Genomic DNA, 22,387 nt, shown 5'->3' with positions numbered 1-22,387 from the left:
GCAGGCCATGGGGTCATGGTCCTGGGCATTTCTGTGAAGGGAACACATCCAGCAGACATCAGTCACATTCACATAGCAGCACTGCATCTGTTCATGGGTATGGTGATGTCAATGCAACTCCTGGCAGAACCGGTTCTCATGGTCAGGGGTGACAACAATGAATTGCCAACTCTACCATGCATGGTTCACACCTGTCTCACATACCAAGATGTAGAGCTAGCATTGAGCTTGGCTGTATTCTTGCAGACTCTCACACACCACTTTCACATGGACGACCCCTACATACACACACACAACAGTTGCAGGTTTCAGCCTGTCTACTTCTATTTCTTACTCACCCACACTCACCAACCTTTTGTGTCAGCCTAGGTCTCCATCCCCCTGACACAATGCCCTGTGCAAGTGATGATAACTGTGCCATATCCCTGTTTTATCTCGTTTGGATTTAGGGATAAAAACGATTTGGGTCTGGTGCACAGACTGCATAGCTACATTAACACTTAGTATATCTGCATTTGAGTTGTTGAGCTGCTAATTGTACCTGTCACTTATATTTGCCTTGCCAAGTTATACAGTGGATAGCATCATCATGTCAGTACTTTCTAGTGTATTCTCTTTTATGGATTGTTAAGATGGGAACTACAATATGCCTCATTACTTTGTAAAGTTTCTCCTTAATGATTTTCCATGACATATGTATGGTGCACATCATAAGTCATGCCATCACATTCAGATCTCAGGATTGTATGACAGCACTGTAGTCAAATCTCATCATAACAGTAATACAGTATAATGCTCTCTTTTGCATGAACCACAACAAACACCTACAGAGCTGGAGAGACCACCAGACTTTTTCATCAAGATAACACAGGGCCTACTAACTATGCAAGATGTATATGGATAGATTAAAATACATTACTGTAATCTGCCTGGTTTTGGATGAGATTACTTCTGCCTGAGCTCCAGGTCAGTGTCTGATTATGCCCTGGTGGGATGACTGCATATGCAATAACCTGATATAGCTGATGACATCATCATTGTCTGTTGAGCATATGGTAATAGCAGTATCCCACATGCTGGTGTAAAATGCTCTTTGTAATGTCAACTATCCCCCCCACACACACACGCACGCATGCACCCAGTTGGTACACAGACTACAGAACACAGTACTTTATGCAAGCACCATGACACAAGTCTGACTTTTATATGGCTGCAGGTCAACTTATAGTGGATGACATCAGCAGGCCATGCAAGAGACAAGAGGTTGTGAGGGCTGCATGAAATGGATGTGTAGTCAGGTGCAAGTATCAAAATACTGGCAAGCCATGCAATTGGAAAAGTAATGGTAGGATAACACATCTACTCTGTTGAGAAGAGATTCAAAGACACACCCAGTTGACTGCAGTTAGAATAGAATCCTTACCTAAGTGCATACAAAGTATTCTACATAAGTGCCACAATGCAAAACACAGCACGTTATGCAAGAGCCACAGCACAAGTTTGACTTTTATGTGGCTGCAGGCCAACTTATAGTAGATGACATCAGCAGGCCATGAGAGGGACAACAGGTTATGAGTCCTGCATAACACATAGACTTATATGAGGCCAGTAGCCTAACAGCACTAGGGTGTGCAGAAGGCTAGCTGTGTAGAAACACAAGTAACCTTACTGAACATAGTTGGATGTTTGAGTTTAGCAGAGCAAGGCTGCCAGCACCACCAAATGGCCTGTCCATGAGGGAGCAAACAACATTATATATTACACTTTATAGTGTGGTTGATATATGCATGTAAAAATACTGAGTCTCCAGGGTTATACTGCTTGGTAGGGGGGACCAGAACATGTATGTAATGTGAAGCTATGGCATATACTTAGAATGTGCCCTCAGTTTGCAATGTTTCCACATGTATTTTTATGTCATACAAAGGAAATAGACAATAAATACCAATAAAAAAGCATCATGGAATTACAGTTTCATAGCCCAGTAAGCAGTGGATTGCATGATGGCGTACATGCATGCAAGTTACACCTGTTTGTGTGTAGGTAAGCTTTGTGCAAATGTGAGCTGCACTTCTAACTTCTGATAAGCAGAATGCAACACTGTGCAGTTGTGTATGTGTTTTTCACAGAAGGTAAAGCCATGTCGGTCCAGACAGCAGGAATTAATTTACAGCATTATACTACACAGCAAACCCACAGTCATACATTGGATGATAAATGTGCTAATACATAGATTACTCAATCAATAAAAGCAATACTGTATGGGATATGCTGTATTTGAACCCAGGACCATGTGTATGGCAGCCCTACACTTAACACCTGTTGCCACAAGAAAGTTGATGAAACACTTGTCTATGTTTCACTTCATTGTTGTAAACTGCAATATCACAGCAGTAAAACAAAGGTTGCATACTCTGCACTAGAACCCAGCACCATCTGTACTCCAGGCCAGTTTTTCACGATGGCTAAGGACATTCATTGAACATATCTGGTTTCTGTTTTGGTCTGTCTGTTTCCTAGTGGGTCTGCCTCACTTCACACAAACTAGATAAACACAGTCAATTCCCTGCTTAAACTGTTTGTACTATGAGGTGCATCACACAAAAATTGCAATTAAAAATAGGAAGAATAGGACATAAAAAAAACTTAGTAATGGATACATATAAGTAAAATAAGTGTCTGCTGTCACATGTTAAGGTACTTTCTGTAGAAACCTATCTCTATTTACTTGATTACTGCATCAAGTTAAGAAATACAAGGATATGTCATAATATTATTAAAGAATATATTCTAGGTTTGGGACTTTCCTTGCAAATACAGCAGGTGATATAATTTTATTTCAGGGCTAAAACTTCCTTGTCTTCCATGGTACAGATGTATTCACAAAAAAAACAGAATGGAGGCTACATGGATGCTTTCTAACTTGTTGAATAGCTCTACCATACTGGAAATCACCTGCTTATGCTGTAATTATCACCTATGAAAAACATCTGCTGCTTTACTGAATATATGAATTCCATTGGTACTCATTAGTGGGTGATGCACACCTACGCACCATTACATGCACCAATACTTAAATAAGGAAACCCAAGTAATTGCGTTATTATTTTTCTCTGTTCCTATGATATCATAGGTTTATAGTTAAGTAATAGGCTAGCTGCCCTTGTGAGCCATTTTAACCCTAACCAGTTTCTCTTTTTATGCTCAAAATAATCTATCCCATTTGGTTATTGACTGGTCTTACTCATTATGTGCTCGATAATTATATAATACCCCTAATAAGAATAACTGGGATTATACCATACATAATTTGAGGGACTCATGCATGGGATAAAGTATTTAGGAGCTGCCTCTGTCCATTAGTAGTACAGGGGGTAGTCCTGGGATAAATTATCTGTTTCCCATCCACAGATCCACAGATCCAAGTTGTGCTTGAATATGGAAAGGGATGAACTTTGTTTTATGTGGCTGGGGAGTCTGCTACACAGCAGAGGTATCCTCTATGCAATATACCTGTCACTCTAAACCACTCTGTTGTTGCAGAAGAGGTATAGATCCCTAGACTATTTCTGATGACATTTGACTTGATGATGCACACTAAATCCATCAGAAATGGGTCAGGGTTGCCTTGTATGCCAGACATGAGTCACCTCTTAGCAGTCTTTAGGATACTGAGTATAGTGACAAGGCTTTGATTTAGTCCACGTAAGACATGTTGTTCAGGTCTTGTATCCTTTCAGTGAGGTATCTCTGTGGACATTCCAGTTGTTGCATGTATCAAGACAGAAGCATGCCAAAGGGGCATTATATTCAATGAGTGGTGTAATCAGGGATGAGTAAAGGAGGACAATGACATCCCTAGATCTAGACACAATCCCTTTGTTTATAAGCTGTGCAATATTGAAAGACTTTCTTACAACAATAGATGCATGTTGGTCAAAAATTAGGTCACTCTCCACATCATTTCTCTAATCTCTAACAAATGGATCAACTCTTAGGAGTGTATTGTCAATTTGGTATTTCCCTGATGTGGATGACTTTCCAAAGGATACAGTAATGCACAAAATTGCAGCTGAAAAAGTGAAGAAAAGGTTGCAGACCCTGCACTAGAACCTGGGACCTTCTGTACTCAAACCTTATACATACACATGCCACCAGAGGAATAGTTATGTGACAAGCACTGAGAAACTTGCCATTCACTCCTCCATTTCCTGTGGTTGCACTAAGTGCCACATCGTGTAAACAATGACAAAAATTTAAAAAGAATTTTAAACTGAAAGCAGACAGAGATTATACATTTTAACAAAAAAATAAAGAGGATGAAACAAAACTTGTGAATTGTGACTGCTTACATGCACATGCACTTTTGCACTTCACAGATCTACATGTACACTTCTGTAAGTGTAACCTGACACCCCCCGATGTCATCATTTACCTTTGCCATCCAGTGAATATCCCTATACAGTTACAATTTTTTGAAAGTCAATATTTCTAATGAGTTTTAACTTTATTTGCAACTTCACTGTGCTGACAGTCCTGAATCTGCATAGCTGCTAACTGTGTAGGCAGGGAGACTGAAGGGGAGTCCAGTGTCATACACTCAAAGGAGGGTATTACTTCACTATATATTTTCACAGAGGAATGCAGGATTTGGTAAACTGTATCCCATCAGATACATACTGCATATGCTTACATGACAGTATGAATGGTACGTTTCATGGGGTTTACACTTTTAGCTGTCTACATCAGTTACAAGTACATACTTCATTTGGGGGTGAGAGAGCAAAGTTGCATTTATGTCATGGCACTTAAAAAGGAATTGTTGTTATCGTTAATATAATTTTATAACATCCACCATGTCTAATAATGTCAGTCAGTCAGTTCTGGGCAAATCTAAGGACTTTTCCTTGGTCTTGTTTCTGTGTAGACTTCTTTCCATGGCTGTATACTGAAAACTTTCAAATACATGGGCAACATGAACTCTGAGTCTACAAGGTTACTTTACAGATTGTTGAATCACTCCACCATTTTGGTTTGCTTCATTAGCATACAATGCAGTAATTTGCATGCCATGGAAATTACCATCTTAGAGAGTGAGTGCATGCCACTATGCGGAGTTTACTGAATCTAAAAGTCTTTATGACCATGTGCACACTGAGCTGTAATGCGCACATGGTCAAACATGATTGTGTAGGCTTTACTGAATCCTCTCCTACATGTTAAACCATGGTATATAGGAACTGCTTTCAAAATGAAATGGTGCCACTATTGCATTCATAGACCAAGATAGGTCATTCTTCACATCTTAAGACATGGCTCATTCCTCGGAGGCTTTTACAGTCCTAAGCAGTTCTGTTAAACTGCTTAATTTTCCTGCTTGAGACACAGTTGTGACAGTAAACTACATATATAGAAACGTGATAAATATTTGATGTGAGCACCCCCCACAAAAACACACATGCACACAAATTAGTTATAGTGGCACACTTACTACAATGAACAATGTCACGACATTTGGCTGCAATCTTGCATCCAGCATCAAAACTGAATGTCATGAACTTGGGATAGTTCATTTCAAAAGTGATTTTTTTTGTCCCTCAGCAGGCTACTTGTAGAATGCATTACCAAGCAAAAGCTGAACCCAGTTATTATTATGGCTTGTAATGGCAAAGTAAACAAAAAAAATATATTGTATTGAGTTAATAGTTTTGAGACTGGTTATTCACTTTTAAAAGTAAGTTCTAAGATAATTTATGATTAAACCAGAAATAACTGCAATTCAAAATATTTATTCTTACTCTACTCAATCAAAGAAACCAACCTTTAATTTTACTTGAATGAAATAAAAAAGTGTGTACAAGACATTTCTTTCAGTAAGACAGCCTGTTGAATGTTACTATTTTAACAATGTGAAACAAATGCCTCATTAATCAAGGTAGACCATTGATATTCTCTACCTTAGGAATGCCCCGGCGTTTCTTACATTAGTACAATGCAATCAGCCTTCTAGAGTATTAATGTAATCTTGATACATTAATTAAAGCAGAAAATAAATTCATGATTTCTTGTGTGAAATATTTAGTGATGCATCCAGAAGTAGGGCTAGAATTATTAAAATAACAGATTGTATAAACAGGTACTGACCGAAAATAATGTTCATAAATTTCCAAAAAGCCACTAAGTGAGATTTTAAGGTTAGGTTAATAATTATAGGGATCTTTAAGTTAAACATATAAAAACAAAATAGTAGCCTTGTAGAAAAGAAATTTTACAGAATAATTTTTAGATATCTTATTCTTCTAAAACACTTTCTGTAGCAGCTTTGACAGAAAGGTGCATAGGGACAAGGCAATTTTCTTGTATTCACTTTGAAAATTATGGTTCAGCACTCCATAAACAATCCCATTCAGGCAGTTGTTAACATATGCCATGAAGCAACTCAGTACAACTAGCCAGTCAGGAATAGTAGGAGCCTTTCCAGTGGGGCTAAAGCCAACCACTAAACTTATAGAAGCAAATGGACCCCAACAGACTGCAAAAATAACAAAAACTGCAAACATGGTCAAGAAATTTCTCACTTCATTAGGTTTCAACTTTTGTCTGCTGTCCTGTCTGACTCGGGACTTGACCTGAATGACCAAAATCCAGATCCTCAGGTAACAGAAGAGCACAATAGTTATAGGTATTATAAACTGGAAGGCGGCCATAATAAGTGTTAAGGAAAGGTTTGCAGTGATATTGAATACACAAGAGTATGTCCTTGGGTCATATTGCAAGGCATCAGTTGTGGCTATTGGCAACAGTAAAGTAAAGATTACTATCCATGTCAGGAAAACATAGCCGTACGTGTTCTTCATGCTGTAGATTTTATCATATTTAGTGCTGTGGCAGATGCAGAAGTATCTGTTAACTGCTATCGACAAGATGTTATAGACAGATCCGATCAGGCTAAGGCCATTTATTACTGCTGTCACTTTGCACTGAGCATAACCCAGGGTCCATGCCTTCTGTAAGATGGCATGTGTAATTAATGGATAAGGGTAGAGGGCAACCATCATATCTGCTGTGGCCAAGCTGATAACAAAGATATTACCTGCAACAAGAGCACATTATTTATTTAGCATTTTTGCTGTTAATTTTACATTGCAGTAAGAGGCTAGGCAAAGTATGTAAGAGCATGATATTGACAACTTATATATTTTTGTTTTACAGTTATAAAGAGAAAATTAAATTAATTTACTGTACAGCCATATCAATCACATTTTCATTCATCACAAAGATGTTCTGAGGTCTCCACATAGTTTATTCATAGAATTGTGTAACTGCATACCTGAACTATTGTTACATTTGGATTTAGAAGCCAAAAAATAATAATGAAGAGATAACCATGAAAGGTGCTGCTAACTTGAGGACTTTGCTTTTGCATCTTATACACTACAGATGGTGTATCACATGACCATGCAAATCATGGTATTTTGCATTCAGTGGCATAAAGCACTGAAATATACATCACATTCCAAACATTTGTTTATTGATGTAGCTTAATTTTCCTCATGGTGTTCAGGGCTGAACTCCTGACTATAACTCAGATGCCCTAGGCTCAACTTGTCTCATGTATGCAGAAGAAGCTGACTGGGGAGAAGGAAAACTGAAGAAGCTTTATCTGCTCACTTCTATCTGGATACCTGCTGGCATAATGGTTAAGGACCTCACCTCCCATTCATAAGGTACAAAGTCTGGTCCTGACCTCCAGCCAATGCCTGTTTGGAGTATACATGTTCTCCCTGTGTCTCTGTGGAGTGCCCACCACTTCTGAAAAAAGCATGCTGAATGTTTCCATCTCAGACTCACCAATGAATGGAGACTCAACATGATGCCCTATAGGTAGAAGACATGTATAGGCCAACTGCTTTGAGCAACATGTGCCTGCCATAAAGCCCAGCAGCCCTGAGCCAATAAGCTATTGTCTGGACATCCAGTGGCCCAGCCTGGGTTACCTGGGATAGCTCTGTTGAGCAAAAGCTGGATGTAAAACCAATCAATCTGATAAAATTGCTACACTGACAAGATGCAGCTTGGAAGTGGATCACATAACTGGATGACATGATAGTATGGAGGAGGCTGGACATCCTATGTATTCAAGAAACAAGATAGAAGGGCAGTGCAGCAATGATCCAGAGTCTGCTGCAAAGAAGAACAGGCTGGATATCCTATGTATCCAAGAAACAAGATAGAAGGGCAGTGCAGCAATGATCCAGAGTCTACTACAAAGGAGGGCAGGCTAAAAATGGTATGGGAATTGTGGAGATGAGATTCAGAAGGCAATGAGGGATGTCTCAACCTATGCCCCACAGCAGGGTTATGGCAGTGATGAAAAGAGGCAATATTAGATGATTTTGGGACAGGACAGAACAGGATGTGATGACTGCCTGGTACAGCAACAGAAATAAAGAAGGTGAGACCATTCTAGACATATGTCTGGCAAATGACTTGATAGTAGGCAACACATGGTTCAGAAAGAAAGAGACAGGAACATGCCAGTAAACATCCTTCTAGTCAGGAAAGGGCACTGGGCTAGAATCACTCATTACAAAGTCATCCTCAGTGTAACAGTCATCTGCAGGCTCACATTATAAATCACTGGTTGCCACAAAGAAGTGGTTTGAGACTCTAAGATCAGCAGAGACCAGGCTGATGATCTGGAAGTTAAAAGGAGAGGAAATGCAGCAGTTCAAGGAATTATGCTCTAGCATCCCAAGAAGGGGAAGAAATAGGAGGTGTCGAAGAATGGCAGTGCCTCAAAACAGCATGTGAGAGGACTACAGAACATATATGTGATCAAACCTGGTATGGAAATAAGGTGCATAAGGAAAGCTGGTGGTGGAATGCAGAAGTCCAGGAAATTGTCAATTGAAAGAAGTGCAGGAAAAAGTGGGAGATAGAAAAGACACACCAGGCTAGGAAAGAATACTTTTTGGCTAACAAAGAATTTAATAATGGACAGGGCATCAGAGACACTCTGCCAGCTTCTGAAAAGTGACTCAGTAGGTGGCACAAATAAACAATATTATGTCCCAAGATAAAGACAGAAAGCTAAAGAAAATAGTCAGACATCATAAGGGATGCCAGCAACAATCTGCTGACTGTACAACATCAAAAGCATATGGAAGGAGTACTTCCAACAGCTACTGAATGAAGAAAACCCCACAGAAGCTGCACTGCCCCAGACACAGTCTACTATGAGAGAATAAGAGAAGCCCATTCTAGAAAAAGTAGGAACAGTACTAAGGAAATTAAGTCAGGGAAAGCAGCAGGCTCAGTTGAGGTCACAAAAGATATGATGAAGATGCTAGGTGAGATAGGGGAGAAATGGCTCCTAAGGATACTCATAGCAGTGGGAAGAGAAAGGCATAGCCTAGATGACTGGAAAATAATCATACTCTTGCCAGTGTACAAGAACAAAGGGGCCATCCACAAATGTGGAAAGTACAGAGGTATAAAACTCCTATCACATTGCATGAAAGTCCTACAGAGGGTGTTTGATAAACAGATATGCAGAGTAGTAGAAAGTAAGATGGGCGACGAGAAGTTATAATTCAGATCAGGATGCAGCAAAACTAGTTGAGAAGAAGCTAGAGAGGAGGAAATAGTCCAACTGGGCATTCTTGGGCTTAGAGAGAGCATATGATGAGCATTTAGAGAAAACATATGACAAGCATTTGGCCAGTCCTGTAGTGGTTAGAAGTCCCAGAAGCATTGGTAGAATTAATGCAGGCTATATAAAAGGACCCAATGACTCAAGTATGTAGAGTTTTGGTCTCACAGGGGGTTCCCAGTGGGAGTAGGTGTGCACCAGGGTTCAGGTCTGAGCCCACTTTGTTTCATACTGATGATGGACTACATAAGCAAACAGGTCAGAGGGGACAGAGCAAAAAAGTTGATGTATGCAGATGATGTGGCATTACAGGCAGACTCTGAGCAAAAGATTCAGCAAAGGATATGGGAATGGAATGCAAAACAAAAGGCAAATAGGATGAAACTAAGTATAGATAAGACAATGGTAATGGCAGATTGGGGAAATCAGGAGAAGATGAGAATTGAGATAGAAAGGAAGATAATGGAACAGGTTAACAGCTTCAAATATCTGGAAGGGATGGTTGAGGAGAAGGGAAGTCTGAATGAAGAGATGAAAGCTAGAATCAGATGGGCTGCAGTCAACTAGCATAGAGTGACAGATGTAGCGTATGACAGAAGAATGATAAAGAAGATGAAAGGTAAGGTGTACAAGACAGTGGTACAAGCAGTACTACCATGTGGTACAGAAATCTGAGCAGTAAAGGCAGAGAAGATGAGTAAGCTAGAGGTAATGGAAATGATGTGCTCGAGTAGGGTAGTAGGATGCACACTGTAGGACAGACAAAGAAATGAGGACATAAGAGCAGAAGCCAAAGTAGCTCCAATTGCAGAAAATATCAAAGAGAGCAGATTATGGTGGATCAGGCACATGTGCAGAAAAGCAGTAGGCAATCTGGTGAAGAAGATTTGGGATAGACAGGAAGAAGACGAGATGAAATGAGGGCATCCCACAAGAGGTGGATTGATTGTGTGAGAGAAGATCTGTGACAGTCAGGCATGAGTGTAGCATTGAATCGACAGTTGACAACAGTTAATATGATACCCTGACCATAGTTGGAAAATGGGAAGAAGGGGGTTGAAGATGATGATTACTCTCTTTAGAGCAGGGGAAGATTTGTATGATCAGGGACTCAGAAGCATTTAAGTTCCCATTGTGACTGATCGCTGCTGAAACATTCTAACCTACAATGGTGGGGGTTGTTGTGTTACCACAATGGCATGGATTCCCTTGTAGGCTAAGGTGTCTCTCTGATTAACATATTTGGTGCAGGCAAGGTAAGTGAACAGATAGCAAGAAATTCCTCTGCCAAATCAGTAAATATGACAACCTCAACTTATTGTTTCCATTCTGTTATGGTGACGATCTATGTTTTTACTGAGCAAATTGGCTTTTGCTATAGGAAAGTACCCTATTTGCAAGTCATAGCAGATTGCATACTGAGCTTTGGTGCTTAAAGCCATAGGATCACCTTGAAATACTAAAGTAATCTGTTGAATAGGATTAAAACAGTGAGAAAAAATCTTACTAAGGCATACTACATATTTATTATGTATTGTAGCCAGTGAGTCTATACATTTAGACTTTTGTTTTATACTTTAAAATCATTTGTTCAAGGTAAATACTGAATTTTGGAAAAATAAATTATCTATTCATTTACTGAGAAGATTACAACCATGACAGTGAATAGGCTTTTATTAAATTTGTAATATGTCACATCTTGCTAAACAGTCTCTTTAGAAGGAGTGCTTACAATGCATAAGGAAATGACATTTCTATAACAATCTTAAAACACACATTGAAATCAGAAACAAAAAATCATTCTTCTAACTCCATATACTGTGATAAAGAGTTCTCATTTATCCCAAACAAGTCTGTTCTATTTTTTGTATGCCATTTTCCATCCAGATTTTTTACTGTATGATCTTGGCTGCTTTGAATTCCTAACCAATGATTGCTCACTTTATAAACTTTATTGAAATCTGACATTCTCCTTTTTTTGCAACCTTAAAAGAATCATGGTCTGACTATAATACCAATGTATTTGTAACTGAATAAGTAATTCATTTTCTAACTGATTCTTTTGTAACCACCCTCGTTAATTTGTGCCTTGTTATTAATATAAATTAACTACACCAGAGTAAAAGGAAACTTAAATTTGAATCACTGCAATATAGTAAAAAAATCCAGAATGACTAAGTAGCAAAAAAATGCAGAAGTTTTATAACCATATGGCTGATTGCTTTTGTCTTAGACATCACCAGAACCATGATGATTTCTAACTAAGATGAAACTGCTCAAACATATGCTAATAAAGCTTCTGAGTTATTTTGGTACCTAGTTATTTTGGATTTTTAGACTATTATTTTTTACTTTCCTAAGGCAGTTTTTTTCTTTGCTCAGTTTTGTTGGTCAGTACAATATAGGTAATAGAGCCAGGGATACCACAACACAGTTTTTGTGCATGCTAATAATGCACATCACAATATATCAATCACTGTCTGTGATCTATGCTTTCTTCATTTAGTACTTAGATTTTTAAAGCTCTTTCAACATCAACATTAGACTGCATATCCTGAATTCAACATAGTATGCTGAAATTCTCATTTAAAAAAAAATAAATAAAAACACTTTTAAAGTTCATAGTTGTTTATCATGGACCGTATCAGTCCTCAGAACATCTTGCAAATATAGATTTCAAAGCAGTAATGATATCTATGATAGCTTGGACAGTATCACTCAGATGATCAAATTCTACCGTATATAGTTTGAATCAACAGATCAATAAGGATCCCATTTGGATGCTGGAATAGATCTGTACCAGTCTCAGGCTATGATCTTATTGAAACTGAATATGAAACCTTTTGTTTTGCTGTACTCTTATTTTACTATGTGTTATACATGGTCAATTGCAACACCCTTTATTCAGTCTTAGTTGACTTACATGGAATTTCCTAACTTACTTTCTGCATTCTGTTTATCAATTATTGGTTCAGTTGATTTGTAGTAATTTGGTATAATTAACCTACATGTCTTGAAAAAGAGATCAGGTGCATAGTTTTTTCTCTTTTTTCAATGTCTAGTAAGGCAGGGTATCTTTCAAAATGACGGTTTTCTTTTTCTCATGAGACCAACCTTTTAGTGAAATTTCCTTTTATAACTTTACTGCTAAATCTTCCACAATACACTTCTGAAAGCATTTTATCTTCTTTCCTTCATGAATAATTCAGAAATAACCCAGCTGGCTTCCAAGTCATCTTACAAGATATAATCATTTTATTCTTACTAGTATGAATAACACAAAATGTCTGCTGTGAGCATTTGATTCCCTATCTTATAAATAATTTTCAGATCATATTTCTTCAGAAATTATATCATTCAGTGTGCCCTTGAAGGAGTTTTATGTAATGATCTCATAAAAGTACAGTGTAATGGTTCATAGTCACTCTCTTCAATGACCTCTTTGCCATAAATATATTGATGAAATTTCTTGCAACTTAAAACTTGCATTAGTGATTCTTTCCTAAATTGTGCCTATATTTTCAGACTGTAAAAAGTATGGACCCCTATTTCACAGGATTTCTTTACTGAAAAATAACAACCATTGTGCCATTAATACAACACTAAGGGGCAACACAACTGACTTACTGACATCAAAGAATTGAATGCAAGTGATTTGATGAATAATGACTTCAAATTCTTTTTCTCTTTCCACATGCTAATGTCACACCATAGTCTTTTAGTAGCTTCTTTGTTACAGATTGAGGAAAACAAAAAACTTTGGAAATTACTGTAACATGACCAAAAGTCACACTGATATTTTATATTTTAGTAATAGTAACTGGAAAATATCTTTACATCATCATCATTATCATCATATTTCAGGACTTTTGAGGTCAGTGAATGGCCTACTTATCTCAGCCCTCTTGTTCTGATATTGCATTTGCTGTTGTTCATAGGTTGGTACTAGGCTATCGGCCCTAGGGCCTAGACAAGCCTAGCCATAACAATTCCTTGGCTATTTCTTCCCACAGTATTTACTTCCCTGGGGTGTGGTAGATAGCAAAAAGCAAAAAGACATTTATGTGAATATGTAAATGTCGAACCATATAGTGCAAAGTGGACTTAGAGCAAAAGTTGAAAAATGCGAAAATGGAAATATCGAATTTCCATGGTTGGCCTGTCTGTGGATTAGCTGCATAAGGTAAGTGTTGGAGAGTTACAGAGTTTAGGATAGGGTGTAGGTTTAGGTAAGTGTTAGATAAGTAATGTATGCTAGATTTAGTGTAGGGTTAGAGGTAGGGTTTTGTAAAATGTATTTATGTAGGTTATTTATTTTGTTTGTGTATATTTTCGTAGGGGAAGTGTGCGGTAGTTATGGAACTTAGGGTTAGGGAGGGGTTAAGGATAGTGCATAGATAGTTTTGTATGTGGGGTTTAGTAGTGTTGGAGGTAGGGTTTTGTTAAATGTATGTATGTGGATTATTTGTTTTGTTTGGGTGTATGTCTGTAGGGGACGTGTGCGATAGTTACGGACCTTAGGGTTAGGGAGGGGTTAAGGATAGTGCATAGTTAGTTGTGTATGTGGGGTTTAGTGTAAGGTTAGAAGTAGGGTTTTGTGCTTTACTTTAAGTTAGAAGTAGGGTTTCGTTAGTGTATGTATGTGGTTTATTTATTTTATTTGGGTAGGCAGTATATAGCTAGTGGTGAGGTTGGCCGACTATGACAGTTCAATTTTTTTTTTTGCTGTTTAGCACGTTCAGGATTTTCATGGTTCACGGTATAGGGGTCAATGTTTTGGTATTCACACATAGGGTTTTTCGCTTTCGTAATGTAAACCCACTTCCCTGGACCCCTGTCTAGCAGGGCGACTGACGTGATCCCCGGGGTGAATTTCCTATCTTCCATCCATTCATCAAGGTTCCTTTTGAAGAGGGCCAAAGAGGTGCTCTGCTTGACATGTATGGGCCATCTATTCCAGAGTCTGGGGAGTCTCTGGGTCAGGAACCTATCCCTCCAGCATGTTTTGTTCATTGTGATGACAAGGTTTAGATCTCTGGAGCGTGTGTCTCTGAGGGATTGGGATTTCTTTAAGTGTAGCCAGCTCTGGGTTTGATATGGCCTTGTATGTTAAGCACAGATCACCTCTGAGTAGATGATATGCGACAGAGTATAGGTGGAGTTTTTTTAGACAGTCAGCATAGGGCATCTGCTTTAGGCCTATGATTCTTTTAGTGAGGCATTTCTGTGGCCTTTCCAGTTGTTGCAGATGTCTTGAGAGGTACATACCAAATGGGGCATTGTATTCTATAATGGGTCTAATGAGGGATTAGTACAGTGGGACAATGATCTCCTTTTTTCTGGATGAAAAGCCCTAAGTGATGAGGTGGGGTTCATTTTAGAACGATGAAAATGCATTTTGTCTAATGCGTTTTTGTCAACAAATGTAGGGCGAACAGGCAAAACAGCGAAGTGGCTGTTCAGTGAATTCTTTCCCTGGGAAAGAAGTTGCTTGACTGTTTCGTTGCTTTGCCTGTTCTGGAGTGTAGTGTGGTCCCTTGTCTGGTATAGCTCCTGAGCGTGATTGTGCAACAGTTACTGACCTTAGTGTTAGGGTGCGGGTTAAGGTAAGTGCATATGTATGAAAGTGTTTACTGTGTTTTATTTTGCATTAGATATCATTAGATGTATGGTTGAGTTATGTGTGTGTGTGTTTTCAGCTGTTTACTTTTGTTTTGGGAGGGTAGGATTAGGGTTAAGGTAAGTGTGTTTGTGTTTGAAACTGTTTATATAAATGTGCGAGAGTTACTGACCTTAGGGTTAGAGTGCGGGTTAAGGTAAGTGCATATGTTTTAAAATGTTTACTGTTTTTGTTTTTGTTAGATGTATGGTTGGGTTACATGCATATGTGTATTTACTTGTTTACTGTTTTTTTGGGGGTATAATTAGGGTATGTGTGTATGTGTTTGGAAGTGTTTAATGATTTTTTTTTTTTTGGGGGGGTGGAATGGTGATTTCTTTCCCTAAGAAAAAAAATCGCTGTTCTGTGGTTTGGACATTTTCAGCATTCGCTAAATATGTGTCGATGTAACACCATTCACTGTTTTCAGCGTTCGGTGTTATAATATGAACCCATGAGGTGTGCCACGTAGAAGGATTTCCTGACTGTTGAGGCAATGTGGTTATTGAAGGTGAGACCATTGTCTACCTGTGTCCCTAAGTCTCTTATTACACTTTCACTGTTTAGTGTACTGCCATCTGTGTGGTAATTCATAGATACATGTTTTTTTCCCAAAGGCGATAACAATACATTTCTTGTCTAATTTAAGACCATATAACATTGCAGTTTTCAGTAAATGAAAGACTCTGTGATTATGCTTTCTGTAGCAGCATTTTTAATAAACTGTTATCAATAATGTTAAGTACACCATCAAACCCTTTAATTAATAGTGTGGTAGCTCTCTTAAAACCTTCCAGTACAGTTGAAATGCCAATTGCAAACCTGATACCTGTACTTTCTAACAGGCATACTAAATATACACAGTTCAGAGCAGTTTTCAGCTCATTTCACTTACCATAATTTGTGATGTGTATTCAACATAGAGAAAAAATTATATTCGTCATGCATGTCACAAGTTTTTCTTCTATGGAAAAAGTATAATCTTCTATTTTGATTGCATTACTAGAGTTTTGCAAATAGATGCAAATAAAAATCTTATTGGTTTAACAACAGTAACCATGTTATTCACCTGGTCATTTGTTTCATCTTCTCTCACTATCATGTGTATGCTGAACATTATGTGCAATTCTATTCATTTCATTAAGTCTACTGTAAATTTCCTGGACATATGACTGACTAGAGATGTGGTATGGTCAATCTGTATATAACACAAACAGAGGAACAATTCCAGACCAACATATGCAAATTGCAAATTATGCAAGTTACTGTCTAAAATTTTTCATTTAAATTTCTGTTATTGGGGTAGACACTGATCTAAGTATGACCAGTTTTCAATTTGTTAAATCTTCTTCAGGAATTCATTTCACCAAGCTAAGGCCCTTACGATCTGAATGACTCTGCACTGAAGAAGTTTCTACTTCCACAAGCTAAAGATGGAAATTACAGTTTTTGCTTCTCTATTCAAAAGAAAATAATGTTCTATCCCAGTAGTGACACTAATCTTTTTCAATACAGAAGTAATTTAGACATGGATTGATACACTGTGTCTTTTAACTTCTGTTATTTGAATGTTTGTGCGCACATTGTTATATTCTGCACCAGTTCTAAACCTAAATAAAACACTACTCTACCATGCACTTACTTGAATCTGACAATATGTTTATTCCTTTTGCTCAAATATATTTTGAATTCTTACCATCACATATTGTTCACTCATTTCATAGCTACAGTACTAATAAGCAAGTAATTATATGCATTCTTTTCTATCACATATATATGCTTCAATAGTTACTTTAATTTCAGCATTTTTGTACAGATCAGTAAAGTTACTCTTCTTGTTACTTAGACACACTTGCATCTAATGCAATAAATCAAACTGAGTTCACATACAAAAAACTGAAGGAACAAAACTGAATTTCTTTGATAAATATAGTATTTAACAAAGTATTTAATGTGAGTGCTTTCGCGAACAAAGTTGATTCATCAGGTATTAAAACAAATAATTAATAATTTTTAAAGTAATCAAATCAATTAAAAAACAAGCATTAACCAATGAAAGAAAATGTGAGATGCAAAAGCGCTCATACTAAAAACTTTAATATTTGTCAAAACAGTTTAGTTTCATTCCTTCGGTTTTTCATATGTGAACTCATTTTGATTTATTGTATTAGATACAGATGTGATTCTGCAATAGAAGTTTAACCAGTGGTTTCCTTTGTATCCTCTCTACCAGCACTGTTTATCACCTTGGGACTTGTGGTTTTCTGCTTCTTATTACTTAGTTTGAATAACTGACCCAATGCAGGGTACATTCTTCCTGCATGTTTATATCCAGTCCTAATATAATGCTTGTGATTTTTTACAGCACTGATCCACTCAGAATGTTTTCAGTCTCAGCCCAGGGCCAAATACAAACTGCACATTAGTATAAATAAACAACAAAGGTGAAACACAAGAACACGAAATAGCACAAATAATTGTACATAGTGTGTATGTAGCTAGCTAGATAGCCAGCTAGATAGATAGATCTTAATGAAGTAGAAAAATTGGCAGAATAGTAGCATAAAAATAGTAATTAAAAAACAACAGCATTTGCAATATCAGACATAGCCGCGGTGGTGCAGCGGTAGCTTTGTTGCCTCACAGCAAGAGGTTCTCACGCTCGATTCTCGGCTGGAGTGCAGGGAGTGCCTTCTGTGTGGAGTCTGCATTTTCTCCCCATGGTTGGGTGGCGTTCAAAAGACATGCGTAAATGGGCTTGCCTTTGTTGAAGGTTGGGCATCAAGCTGGCACCTCGGCATTCGTGAAAATCTACTGCCAATCATTAGCGGACCGGAGTTCTGCTTTGGCGACCCCTAACCTAGAAAAGCAGAAAGACAAACAACAACTTTTGCAATATCAGACATACTAAGCCTGAGAAAAATAAATTGAAACATTTTCATTTTTACACGTTTATTATTATTTTTACTTGACTGAGATTTGTATTAGAAAAAGCAAAAGACACAAGGAAGGTTTAAAGGAGAATATCATCAGTGAAACTTTGGATTTTTTAAGAGAAGCATTTACGTTTCCTAAATAATATTTTATAACACTTCTAAGTTAAGTGATTTTTGTGATCCAGTTTTGTCACAAGTTTCATGTGCAATATAGCACGCATCCATCTTGTCTGATAACAATTTTTTGCCTTGATTTCAAGTTATTTTGCTGACTTTGTACATGTGTGCATGTATTTTAATTGTAGTGCAATATATCTTAGCAGTCTGTTTCTCAGATAATTATCTAAAATATGAAAACAAATCTGTGTTATGCAAATGAGTTATACAGCTCATAGGTGGTGGTATCTATAGACGAGTAGCACAGTGTACAGTGAAAATTAACACAGGTGGCAGCAATACACAGGAAGTGAGTGGCTCAGAGAAGCAATTACTTTATCCAAGCAGTAAAATAGTGTGGTATGCAGCACATGCTGATGAGTGCATAATGACATGGACATAGGGAAATCCATGCAAACAAGCCAGATGGTGTATGCAAATGATGACAACCAAAATGTCTGACAAATACTAAAATGCAAAAAATGGGTGAACTACACCTTTGCACATGTTAGTCTTTTCCAGTGAAGTTTGTGGTGTATTTGTGGAGTTCTTTTGTTGCATTAAAGCAGCTATAGGTCAACATCATATGATAACTACCACCATCAAAGCCAGAGACTGCTATGTTGCAGGCCACAGCTATTGCATAAACAGAAGCCCAGCACTATACCTTTATTTATTGGTTCAATATTTCTTCCTTGTCTTCTACCTCTCCCTCTTCTTCCTTCTATCTATCCTAAAATATTCTCTCTTACTTCTTAATACTAAACCTGTACTTCCTACTTTCCTCTCCTTCTTTATGTAAAGTTTGAATTTTTTTTTTTACTCAAATGATTTTTATTTGGATGAACTAACACGATAATTTAATACATTCATAACATTCAATAACTATTTACAGTATTTACATTCAGCCTGACAAAAAGGATTCAGATAAAAACATTTGCAGTTAAATGATAACTTAATATATAAACTATGATAGGAAGAGTTTGTTTCCATCTATAGGTTATCAATCAAATTCAAAACTTTCCTCCACGGACTATTAACCAATGGCTTAGGAAAAGTTCTTAACTCTTTAATTATTTTCTCCATTAGTATGCATTTCTTCAGTGATGATAGGAATTCCTCCATTCTGGGTGCTACATTAGAATTTTTGCTGAGCTTTTCTCCCACACCTCCGCTGAAAATGGATAGCTTTCTACCCAGCTGGACTATCCAGTAAACAAATGCAATAAATAAGTACAGCAAATAAATAGAAGCATGTGTGATGTGTCCATTCCTTTTGGTACTAAAGTATAAATGGCATTACCCATCATAACTACATGTTGCTTATAATGGCCTACTATGGACACATCAGGGATATCACAGGCATCAGCCTCACAAATCTTGAAACAGTTTGTCAGCTACACTGCAACATATGGAGGAGCATATCTAGATTCATCATTAGACAGATTGCCAATACCATACGGGCATTTTACAACACTGCTCATTTTCCTGACATTCTAGGAGAAATGGATTATCCACACATTGCCACCAAGACCCTACCAAGTTCAGAATGACTGCATTAAATCAACAGAAAGGCTTCTGTTTCTATAACTATTAGGTGGTCTGTAATGGCCAAGGCACTATATATAATGTCCATAACACTCTGTGAAAAATATTTTTTTCCAGACAATAGAAGAAAATCCAACAAAAGAATGAAAAAAACTAATGGAGAAGAAGAAAACTGAAACACATTTCTTTTAACAAGGTTTAATGATAACTACTTTCATCTATCTTCAAATACAGTTTTATAGAGACATCCTTGAACTCTGATATGGTCTGGCATCTGATCATGGCACTCCCTCCACATGTTGGGGTTTTGCCCCATTATGTGTCATTCCCCATTTCATAATCATTGTCAAACCCTTATCACCAGTTAACCTCCCTCATATGTCTGTATCCATCCACTGTCATAACAAACTTTTATGTGTCGACTATTCCTGTCTGGGTTTGTGTTTTATGTTTTTTGGTTTGCCTCTGCTACTTGCCTTGTCCCATCCATAATCTTCTACCACTGTGTTTACAATCCACTCTTATTTTCTATATGTGAAAAAAGTATATCTCCTTTAAAAAAGACTCCTTTCCTTACCCCACCTTCATGGTTACTTTTTATGTTTCCTTCTGCTTGCTGCGCTCTCCTTTCCTATTTTCCTGTCACTTTGTTGTACAGACCATCCATGGTCTATCTAATGGTTACTATGTTACTGTTCCCATGCTGGACCTGAGCAAGCTGCAGCATGCATCACTGTATTGCGTGTGTCTCTAAGCAGTGACATGGCTGCATTAAACTGCTTTCCTTGTGATGCACATCATGCACATCACACTCTCTTCTGTATCATGGCCCCAGCATCAAAGAGACAAGTAGAAATATGCTTTCTCTCTTTGAATAGGCAGTCTCTCAGCCTGGCAGAAGTACTCAGTCCTACCTGATTATCTATACCAGTTTTCATTCAGTGATCCTCTCAAAAATGAATACTGCATGGACGCATAGTATTAATGACTGCCATACCCTTTGGCTTTATTATTCAAAACTATAATACTCATTTCATTACTTTCCCTGCAATAGTGTGCCATCATAAAATTTAACTTACAAAATAATGAAGATGTTTCCTCAGCTTATAATAGTCATAGAATTTGTTTTTCATTGTCACAGTTGCATCCTTTTCCACCTCATGAAACTCAGACATATTGTGAATTTTATAACTGCTTCCCCTTCAATATACATAGCAAACTGCACCTTCTCATGTTTTTTTTTTTTTTCACAATTAGGAACATGTCAAACATCTGGATCTGTCATTTTCCTTTTTCTAGTATACTGCCTTACAGAAATTCATAGGACACTGCAGCTGTACATCTCTGTCTGTTGCTTCTGACACCATGTGATATTTTAGATTTCAAGCCAAATGAAATTAAGAGAAGACCACATAATATTGTGTGTTAACAGCACAGTAACTTGGCTTTTGCAATGATTCCAAGGGAATGGCCATGTACAACCAAGCATTTGTACGAAGGAGCTAAGCATTTAAAAATACAGTATCATGTATCATAATTATAAAATCATAACAAAATGTATACAATTGCATTTGCATGCATTCCATGCAGATCTAAACAATCTTATCTTGGTTTGTGATTTATTTAGCTCTACTGTTAAAAAGAAGTGCAACTATGAATAAAAGGAATCGCAACTATTGTCTGGCTTGTAGAACTTGTATGGTCAGAATAACTTTACTGTACTTTATTATTTAGTTATATATTGCTGTTGTGATTTTTGTCATATAAGTCGATTTAAGTTCTCTGTGAATTCTGTGGTTACTGATTTTGATTATTCTTTTCTTTTGCAATACTTTATTCATTTGAAGCTGAATATGGATTCCTTAAATGAGTATGCAATTATCAATTTGCTAATGCTCAAATATCTTGTACAGTGTAATAAATGCTATGCATATTTAAAGGTAACAGCTGATAACACTGGTGATTTGTGTTCCTTGTGTCAAAAGCTGGATGATTTGCTTACCATTGTTAGAAGTAAATCTGGACTTAATGATAATGACTGCACTTGTGCAATTGGCATGGCTTGGAGAACTGCTGACTCCTTTTACTGCCCTCCACCTTTCCAGGTCTCTGGCTGCTGCTAGCTCCTGCCTAGGCGTGCTAACTCTGCTCAATCTCTATTGTTTCCTGTCCTGTTTACCTCCTACTGGTGTTGGACGAACCTGGCCCTGCCTACAGGATTGAAAGTTGCTGGTTCCTAACTTCTCTCCATTCAAGGAACAGAAACTCAATCTCTATTGTTTCCTGTCCTGTTTACCTCCTACTGGTGTTGGACGAACCTGGCCCTGCCTACAGGATTGAAAGTTGCTGGTTTCCTAACTTCTCTCCATTCAAGGAACAGAAACTCAATCTCTATTGTTTCCTGTCCTGTTTACCTCCTACTGGTGTTGGACG

At 37.6% G+C, this 22,387-nt stretch overlaps 1 protein-coding gene across 1 annotated transcript; it reads right to left on the bottom strand.

The window, feature by feature from the left end:
• Window positions 1-6,299: 6,299 nt before the first annotated feature.
• On the bottom strand, window positions 6,300-12,834 carry LOC122808266 (melatonin receptor type 1A-like). The gene is made up of 3 exons (XM_044079229.1): window positions 12,770-12,834; window positions 12,598-12,659; window positions 6,300-7,093 (listed from the first exon to the last, which is right to left on the bottom strand). The coding sequence occupies exons 1-3, from the start codon at window positions 12,832-12,834 to the stop codon at window positions 6,300-6,302; spliced, it is 921 nt and encodes a 306-aa protein (XP_043935164.1).
• Window positions 12,835-22,387: the final 9,553 nt, after the last annotated feature.

This window comes from Protopterus annectens, chromosome 8.part0, assembly GCF_019279795.1.
Source record: "Protopterus annectens isolate FY-2018-M chromosome 8.part0, PAN1.0, whole genome shotgun sequence".
Taxonomy (NCBI): Eukaryota; Metazoa; Chordata; order Ceratodontiformes; family Protopteridae; genus Protopterus; species Protopterus annectens.
The sequence above is the reverse complement of the archived record's forward strand: the minus strand, read 5'-3'. Positions and strand labels throughout refer to the sequence as shown.

Bases quoted from the DNA above. Each gene is read 5' to 3' on its own strand.
- LOC122808266 (XM_044079229.1), bottom strand. From the start codon at position 12,834: ATGCTTTCAGAAGTGTATTGTGGAAGATTTAGCAGTAAAGTTATAAAA. The intron at 12,660-12,769 runs GTTGGTCTCATG...CAAGACATGTAG, and splicing joins AAAGGAAATTTCACTAAAAG to GTTAATTATACCAAATTACT. The intron at 7,094-12,597 runs GTAAGTTAGGAA...CTCTTGTTGCAG, and splicing joins TGATAAACAGAATGCAGAAA to GTAATATCTTTGTTATCAGC.